Source organism: Lytechinus variegatus, chromosome 5 (genome assembly GCF_018143015.1).
Source record: "Lytechinus variegatus isolate NC3 chromosome 5, Lvar_3.0, whole genome shotgun sequence".
Lineage (NCBI taxonomy): Eukaryota > Metazoa > Echinodermata > Echinoidea > Temnopleuroida > Toxopneustidae > Lytechinus > Lytechinus variegatus.
The window spans coordinates 45,675,453-45,685,658 of NC_054744.1; the positions used below are offsets into that span (position 1 = coordinate 45,675,453).

Sequence of the window (10,206 nt, forward strand, 5' to 3'; positions counted from 1 at the left end):
TTGGATAAAGAGTTTGTATCATCATAAGAAAAAAGTAAAAAGAGACATTTTGAGGGTATTTTATAGTCCACCAAAGGGAAAGTTGTTCATCAGTGACATTTCACATCCTTGTCGCATTGCCAACAAGAGGATCTCCATAGCATTAGTGATTGCAATATTCAAATGCTCATAACTTTCTCATTCTTTGTCCGATTTTTCTCAAACTTTCTTTATTCTAATTCTTTGATTTTTCTGTTTCTACACAAGCCTCTTTGTTCCAAAGGTTTCATTCCCCTTTAAGGCAAAAGGCGATTCACCCTTTACAGTTTAACCAAATTTTTGTTATGTGTGCACTTTGGGATGAAAAAATAGATTTTCTTCTATCAGCTAAATAGAAAAAAGTGCTTTGCTAAAGTCACTCACCCCTTTTCCATATTTTGCCAATTTATTGGAAAATCTATAAATCCGGAGCCCTCATTGAGGCAAAAAAGATGATTCTGCTATAGTGTAAGCCACTTTTATTGTTTTAAAACCACTTGGAAACGAAAGAATAGCCTAGCTTCTATCTGCTTCGTATAAAGAAGTGCTGGCATATCAAAGCCTACATCCTTCATAGGGCTGCCGAAATCACCCCCCCCCCCCTTTGCTTATTTTGCCTATTTCTTGGAAAATTCGACATTTTGGAGCCTATTGAGGTAAAAGGCGTTTCCCCCTTTGCAAAAGACCACTTTTATTTTCCTCTGTCAGCTTCACACAAAGAAGTGCTGGCACAGCAAGCCCTACCCGCTCTCAGGGGTTTGCCGAATTCACCCACCCCTTTTCCATATTTTGCCAATTTATGGAAAAAATCTACCAATTCGGACCCCTCATTGATGCAAAAATGCTTTTCTGATTATAGCAAAGTACTTTCATTGTTTCGTAACCACTTGGAGATAAAAAAAGAGTAGATTTTTCCTCTATGAGCTACATATAAAGAAATGCTAGATCAACAAAGCATTCCTCCTCAGGGGTTCCCGAAGTCTCCCCGCCCTTTTGCCTATTTTCCCTCATTATTAATTTATTATTTATGGGGGAAATCTGCCAATGTGGAGCTATATTGAGGCAAAACATATATAGCTTCTGCTCTATACCAAACCTATTTCATTGTTTCGTAATCACTTGGATCTAAAAAAAGAGTAGATTGAATGAGTGAATATTACTAAAACTAACCATTATGTTTATGCAAATAAGAACACTTTCCCCTATTCTGATTTTCTGGGACTGGGACTTTCCCCTATTCTGATTTTCACGGAGGCCATTTTGAAAAATCCAAGCTGGCGGACGCATAGGGATCGGTGCAATTGAAAACATTATCATTTTGACTCATTATGCAATAAAGTTTCTAAAACTGTATAGTTTAAAATTTCTCGAAAAAAATCCGGCGAAATTACATAGTGAAACTGACTAAACAGTGGTGTATTGAATTAGAATTGTTCAAGGGGCCAAAAATAGTATCGGGCAAACATATTGTAAGACAAAAATGCAATTGTGTGATAGATTTTGACATGATAATCAGCAAATAACAACATATCATTTCACCCTATAGGCTTCTCTCTTTCCAATTCTATAATTTTCTCGTTTTTTCCTTGGTCGTGATTTTTTTTTTTTGGGGGGGGGCTAGGTTGGGTGCTTGTTCTCCCCCCCGTCGGTACGCCACGGAGTAATAGGAAAGTTATGCTTGTTTAAACAATGATATTCAGAATAAAAATCTTCACCTATTGACTTGTCTGATGTTTCTTTATTCCCCTTGATAAACAACTTTATATTTGGATTGTTCTTAAACTTTTTTTGCGTGCGATGTTGCTGTTAATTTTCTTTCTTAATCGTTCTATCCGTCTCTCTCTCTATCATGTAGCGGGCAGCCTCATCAAATGAATCAGATGGAATTTTGAATGGCTTCTCTACTGCTGATCTGACCAATGAATTATCGTAGAATTATGCTTTGCGATTGGCCAGCTACTTCAATAAATGACACAGACAATCTGCAGTCACCGACATATGTGGACTCTCTTGTCGCAGTTGGCTCAGGTCAAAGACTTCAGCGTCTGTCGCAACCAACCTGTACTTCATCATCCTTCACCAGATATCCTAACACCCCAGATTATTTGTTGAACAACCCATCAGGAAGAGTTCCTAGATTTTCCATTTCGCCGTCGTCTTGCCAGTCATAGTGGTCAAATTTCTATGCCAAGTTCCAGTGATCATGACGAGAATGGATGTGGCGATGGACTACCCCGACACCCAGGGGTTCAACGACAGCGAGCTGGAGTCATTTTCCTCAATCTACTATTACATCTACAACGATACCAAGGTGTCGTCAAAATGGAATGAGATGATGACAGTACTTTACGTCACTCTCCCTATTCTTCTAGCAGTCATTGGTATTATTGGAAACTCCACCGTCATGTACATCATATTCAAACACAGAGACATGCAAACTGTGACCAACTATTTCCTGGCAAATTTGGCAGCTACAGATGTGGCCATGTTGACATTATGTGCCATTCCTTCAGCCATTGCTATAATCATAGAGATACCTCTTAGTGTCTGCAAAGGAATCAATTATATCATGTTTGTATGTCAAATTCTTAATATTAGTAGATAAGATAAGATAGAATAGGTTTTTGTTGTCTCCGGTAAAAAAAAAAGAGAAAAGCAGAGTATGAATACAAAAGTATAGGTAGAGAAGTAAAGTGGCGAGAATCAGAGACAGAAAGATGGCATTAAAAAACAGGGAAGTAGAAGGTTATCTTACTCAAACAACATGCCTTACGTTATTATCTATGTTGCTTTGTTGTTGCCATTAATTATATTTTTATATGAAGGTATGAAGCTATATATGATATCATAAATAAGGTTAGGTTTCCGAAATAAGTGGCCTAATACAAATATTTTGACTCTATAGACAGACCTAAGTAACATTAGCATTTTTTTTTGGGGGGGGGGGTATACGTGAAGAAATTCGAATACAGCAAACATATCGATCTTCTTTGACCTGGATTAAATACATGATTAAGCCACCGCGTCTTGATTTAGTTTTCATATCCATGTGATATCTCATTTTATTAGGCGACTGTTCAAGCAACGTGCCTCACGCTAACAGCAATGACGATTGACCGTTACAACCTGATTGTCCACGCTGTCAAATCTAGGAAAACAAGAACCATCAGAAAAACCGTCATCACAAATATTTTCATCTGGGCAGGTATACAAATTATTTTTTCTTAATTATAGCTTTTTTTTAATTGTTGATACTAATTGCATTCATATTTTGTGACTTATTTTTAAACGTATTACAACATTGTGGGATTGTGATCCCACAATGTAATCTGTAACTACAACAGTCATATCTTCAAAGATGAAAGGTTGAGTGAAAACATATCAAGATTCGTCAATAAATAATACCTCAATGAATGAAATTGGAATTGAAAATCATGATTACGTAACAGTTGGGCGGGCAACAAAAAATCCAACCAGTAATTTCCAAGAATTCCAATTTAGATATTATTTGCAATTTACACAAGATTGGCCTAGTTCAGACGCGTGGGATTTTAGGGAATTTTTTGAAGGTTTTGGTGAAGAGCAGTAAGATTCGTTATTTTAAGTAATATATGCTAATAGTATGCGATCTACTGTAGATAGTTAATGCTTAGAATGTTCCTCAGGGCCCTTCCTGTGCAATTCTACCAATGAATTAAATCGCTTCAGTACATCCTTTATGCAATAAACTGAATTTAGTTGTACGATACAATGGTAGTGTTGCAAATCTACATTCCATCGAGACCTAAAAAAAGGGAAAAATGCCTTGGTGTAAAAAAAAAAACAACGAGGACACATTAAAAATTAGTTTTGGGCAATAACCATAAACAGTCCTCAGAAATTAATGTGATTTGAAATATTTTGGGAATTGGGGTACAATTTTTTAAAGGATTTTTAAAGTGCCTTTTGTGGATTTTCTTCATCTTGGACCTGGTGGGTGTTTCATAAAGCTGTTCGTAAGATACAAATTACTTTACGCACGACTGGTGATCCTTTCTTGTGCTATGTGATATCCCTATGTCAATGAGTTGTAACCTACATGTAAGAACATGTTCCAGTCGTGCGAAAAGTCGTTCGTAACTTTACGAACAGCTTTATGAAACACCCACCTGGCAACACTGTGCATGATATAATTTTACTCCGACTAGGATCCTACGCAATGAGGTTATCAGCGTTTATCCGGTCCCTTCGGAACATTTCTCCTTTGCGTATACACAATTCCACCCTCCCACACGCCATGTCATACACAATCCATTACAGATATATCAAAAGCAATATTATAAATGCGTTTCCGTAACTATTTTGGATAAATTCTGTATGCTTATTGACATGCCTCTAAACAAACTTTTTTAATGTCATTCTCCAGGGTCTTTTCTTCTTCAAGCTCCTGTTGCAACGTCCTCAACCATAACAGAGTATGGGAAATGCATGACTATCTTTGCTACAAGGAGCGGGTCTAATGCTTTCCATATTTTCAACACGCTGAGTATGTATGTGCTGCCTTTGACTATCATCCTCGTTTGCTATGTCAATATATTGGTCCAAGTATGGCGAAAAGCCACCCAAGGTACGGAGAGTGCTCAAGCCCAAGAACGCTCCATCCGTCGCAAGAGAAAGATAACTCGAATGGTTTTCATCATTGTCCTTCTATTTGCCATATGTTGGTTACCCACGCACGTAATCCGTTTGTGGGAAGAATTTGACTCTGGTTTCCATATAAAAGCCGATAATGCTTACTTCGATTTTGCAAACCTTATCGCCTTCTGTCTCGTCTATGCCAGCTCCTGCGTAAACCCATTCGTGTACGCCTTCAAGACAACCAGTTTCAAGAAACACTTCAAGAAATTGTTTGCGTCTTGCTGTCATTCAGCCCAAAGTGCTATGGGATCTGTCAGTACCTTTAAGCTGTCTAAGTTTACCCGAGATGATGAGTCTATCTAGCACAAGAACGAAATTCCACTCTTCAAACGCAAGTCCAAAACACTTTTTTAGATATTCCAATCATGCAGTTAGTAACTGCATACAGGTTATAACTGAAAATCAAACAACTGCAAACATTAGTTTCTTGCAAACGAGGTTGTGCAATTCGTGTGCGAGCACAAAAAACCCTTATTTTGTATTTGAAATGTTCACGATGAACAAGCATGTACACCGGGACATCTGACACAACAATGCCTTAATTTTGTCAATTTGAAGATTCTATATTTTGAGTGTATATGATGTTTTGTCAAACTGTAAACCTATTCATCTCTATTTCGCACTCGTATGCGGAGCTTTATAGCTCTGTATGTTGTACATTGTCTGATTTAAAAAAAAATCTATAAGAGTTGTATACAACAATCATTTTGTCACACGTAATCATCCAAAGTTCCTTCGTTCAGTCTATATCTTTCGGGTGTATGTTGGTTCAAAAGAAAAACCATGCGAAGCTTAATATTTAATATGTGGATGGAATGTAATAAAAGCCTGTTAGTAGCAAAATAAGTTTATTAATGTATTATGTAACCACAATTTCTTACTTTTTAGTTGTCAATTTCGATGGATACAAACTGATTCAATGATTGCAAGGGGACATCTCGAATTGTGCGTCTGAATAACAGAGCGTATATAGCGTATATCGTCGTAAGCCGGTTTTCAATTTTTCCACCTTCACGCTCATGGTCACGATAGCGGATGATTCCAGATGCTGATTTTAAGTCGAAAGAGCGGACGAATAATACTAATGACTGGCATAATCTCTGTCAATCGAGACCTCTCGCATTGTCTCGTGTTCACCATTAACATATATTGTAAGGCTTCGCTCATTCATGTCATTAGCATGAAGGGAAACATTAAAAAAGTCAAAAGGTTACATAAAAACATGAAAGAAAATAAAATATCCTGTTAAGTCGACAATACACATATACATTTATTAAAAACCCTCTTTGAGTAAAGAGCTTTTTTTGCAGCGGGTTTTTTTTCGGGGGGTCCTTTTTTATTTTGTCTCTCTGTTCGAAATGATGAAATATTTACGGAGGAAACGGGTATTAAATAAGAGTACTAAATAAATTGATGATGATGCAAATTTGGCCATATTGGCCGCTTGTGTTGTATGCTGAGAGAGATGGAATAGTATTGGTGGACGAGGCTTTTTTTTCTCTCTCTCTTTCTTCGAATATTTTTCCGTCCAGGGTACCCGAGGTATGGTTTTATTTGTTCACCGTAATTGACTTTCATGAGAATATAACACACCAACTAAGGCTGTTCAACTATTAAAAATTGAAATACGATAGAAATTGTCGTGACATTCTTCGTGAACATAAAAAAAATCCGCATTTCCGAAGCTTCGTTATTCCGAAGGTACGGATATTCCGAAGGTTCGTATTTCCGAAGGTTCGTATTTCCGAAGGTTCGTAATTCCGAAGGATCGTTAGTCCAAAAACGAAATGAGGTTCGAAATTCCGAAGGTTCGTTAGTCCGAAAACAGATTGAGGTTCGTAATTCCTAAGGTTCGTTAATCCAAAAACAAAATGAGGTTCGTAATTCCGAAGGTTCGTTAGACTGAAAACATAGTGAGGTTCGTAATTCCTAAGGTTCGTTAATCCGAAAACGAAATGAGGTTCGTAATTCCGAAGGTTCGTTAGTCCGAAAACGTAATGATTAACGAACCTTATTTCGTTTTCGGACTAACGAACCTTCGGAACAACGAACTTTATTTCGTTTTCGAATTAACGAAACTTCGGAACAACGAACCTTATTTCATTTTCGGATTATCGAACCTTCGGAATAACACCACAAATGTTCGGATTAACGAACCCTTTTACGTTTTCGGATTTACGAACATCGAGGTATAGGCAAATTGCGTGTTTCGGAATTACGAAGTATAACAAAAAAAAATCAATCGTCCATTCGACTCGTTTTTCTTTTTATGGAAACACCAGCACGTATATCATTGTATCCAATTATGTCATCATACATGTATATTGGGGTCTTTGTTTTCGAAAGGGTATCTATCATTTCTTGCAATCGTTTATCAAATATAATATTTAAGTGTAAACTTGTTTTGATTCGCACTGTATGATTACATAGACAAGATCACCCGTTGGAGGTATAATAGAGGTCATGTGTTACAAGCTTGTTTAAAGATGAATGGGGGTTAACTTTCAGAAAAATAGAGATATCATAATCTATAAACCTCTATGTGAGACCTGACTTGATATTCAATTCACGTAATGTGGATACCTTTTCGTAAAATATTTCAAATCGCACGTGTCAACAGGTCGCAATGTGTATACGCCATGCTCCGACGATTGTTTTGTTTTGTTTGATTTTTTGCGGGGGGGGGGGAACTTTCCACATAAATGTGCTCATGGATATTGATTACTGTTACTCGATATAGTATGTTTTTATTTTTTTGTTGTTGAAGAATATGAATGGATTTCCTGAATTTATTACAATTGCAATTACATATCAGATCACACTCACTGTTGTATTTGCCATGTATTCTAGTCACTTATTAAGCAATTGTTTTTCAACAAATTTCACATTTGTTTGCCATCTATAATATATGATCAATATGTTAAATAAGTTTTATTATGCGGTTCTACCACAGTAATTTGTTTAAATACACAAGGCAAATAAGCAATGTTTTTGGTTGCTTTTCGAATTTAAAATCATAGTCGAATGACTAAAATGTGAAATTAAGGTCCTTATATCAAGTCTTCTAAACGTTGTAGTCTGCCTCTTACATCAAGAAGTATACTTTTATTTGCTTGAGTTAAAGTTGGTCTATTACTTTCGAAGCAACTGGTATTGTTTATATGGTTGTAAATATTTTCTTGCGAGAATCCGTATAAAGTTGGAAAATTATTGTTAAAATGTGTCTAGGTAAGTGATGACTGACGTCGTATATCCCATAACGGGCTTCATTCAAGTTATCCAATAATTAATGTAGTGGGGTTGTGTTCTGTTAGTATTTTGATTATCTTTGACAAGGTTTGAATATTCCTGCAGAATTGGTGTCGTTTGACAAGGCTCTGAGGCACGCAGTAAATGGAAGCCTTATAGGAATCAATCCCTTGTGTTGCTGACACTACTAGACATGCTAGACCAGATGATCAGGGGGCGAATCATGACAAATACTGTGTAATGTGTTTAAAATGTGGAACACAGCTTGCATTCACACTCAAATGTAATCTTATGCATCTCATATGCAAAAAAAAATTACCATGCGAACCTCTCTCTATAATAGAGGTGACCACATTAGAAAACATTCTTCACATTGCATGATGTGAGTTATTTGATGGTGTAAAACTGTTTGTCTTATAGTCATGATAGTGGAATATATTGACAAAAATCAAACATACGCTGTTCTTTCCAGGGTTATTAACTAAGCGTTGCATTCAAAATGTCATCTGTTATTGAATAAAAAAATCACACATTTTTCTTTTTCGTATCATAACAATGGGTCGATTTATACATAAAGGGTCAAGATGAAACAACATAATGAATACACACTGTATTTGATGATATTTGCAAATTCACACCGATCAAACTTTTTTGGAGTTCTTTGGATTTGTCAGATTCCTGAACATATGGACTTACACTAACCCTGAGCGCTAATTATCTGGAAATAAGTTCAATATGTTTAGTCTGGACGGGAAACGCAGCCATAATTGCCATATCAATATATTTTAATCTATCGAAGTACACCGTAAACATGGTAAAAAGAATATTGGGTAAAATATTAACCAGCACGAGGGTAATTATTTGTATAACCAACTTGGGGCAGACTTTTTCAAAGCATATTGGATTGTAAGGTTGCAAAATAAGCAGCAATTTCTTTACAATGGGTAAATTTTCATCACACTAGATAAATCAAATGCCTCCCAAAATGTCCAAAGTTGTTTGGACACAATTACCCTCATGGAGCATTTTACCCTTTATTTTTAGAATGTAGGTCAATCTGGAATCCGATGATAGGGGTTGTGCTATTTTATAAAGCGAATTTTCTCCATTTAACAGTTTAATCAAAATTAAATTTGATTAAAATATTGTCGGGGTGAATATATCGAAGAAAGTTTACTTTGATTGTATAATTTTTACTTTTTTATATATTATCAGAGCTATATGAAAAATGTGTCCAAATGCTTTGCTCTATGGGTGTTATGACAGAAAAAATGTAATAAAATATTAAACAACACACTTTGATCAATGACTGTACAGTATTATTTGTTGCTGTCTTGAATTTCTCCTGAAGTTGTTGTGATTATTTTGAGCAATGTGTGTTATAAGAGTACAGTGGTTAAGCTCTGAAAATCACAACAATTGTGCAAAGTATGGCTAAAGCATGAAGCTTTCACAATTACTAGTATATGGCATTAGATTTATCTCAAAGATGGGAGGTAGATGCCATTTTGACTGGTGCCATGGCAACAAATCATTTTTATTCAAAAATAACATCTGTTCATAGTAATTAAACATGATGTAATTTACCAAATTCAATACAAATGAAATTTACAAATATCTAACATCACCAAAATATTTCGTATTGACCCGTTGCCATGGCAACACCTTATTCACCCCTTGAAAAGTATAAATTTTGATACAAAATAGCGAATCCGATTATCATTTCATTTCCCCTAGGGTGCTAAACATAGATATGCTTGTTGTTAAATGTATAAATTACATGTAAAGTGTTTGCCATGGCAACGAAATAACATCTAAAATATAACATTAGAGCGAAGTTGGCTCAGTCAGAAAAGGGTCTGCCCGTCGAACCAAAGATCGTGGGTTCGAGTCCACCCCAGGCGGATGACTGAAGCCAGTGCGTTGTGTGTAAACGTCTCTTCCCTGTTGCATATATGCAGGCTATGTTAAAGTTGAAAACACTCCGTCCCTCGGATATGACGTTAAATTGAGGCCCCCTGTACAGGAGAATCACCATTTTTGTACGTTAAGAACCCACTGAACTATTCGAATAACCTGCATTCACCAACCAATAATCAAGAGGAGAGACCTGCGGGTCACAGTTCTTTGTGCGCGCCCTTGTAGGCGACCCAGATTGGCTGGCTCCTCCAATGCGCCTTTGAATGTCTTTGACAGATATATGGCGCCATACAAATGCTGTGCATCATCATCATCAACATGATTGACAAGTGGAAAATACAA

General features: G+C 36.4%; 1 protein-coding gene across 1 annotated transcript; it reads left to right on the forward strand.

Annotated features, from left to right (window-relative positions):
* Positions 1-1,877: 1,877 nt before the first annotated feature.
* Positions 1,878-6,001, forward strand: LOC121414998 (G-protein coupled receptor 54-like). The gene is made up of 3 exons (XM_041608037.1): positions 1,878-2,593; positions 3,088-3,223; positions 4,424-6,001. Exons 1-3 carry the CDS (start codon positions 2,222-2,224, stop codon positions 4,996-4,998), a joined length of 1,083 nt encoding a protein of 360 aa, XP_041463971.1. The 5' UTR covers positions 1,878-2,221; the 3' UTR covers positions 4,999-6,001.
* Positions 6,002-10,206: the final 4,205 nt, after the last annotated feature.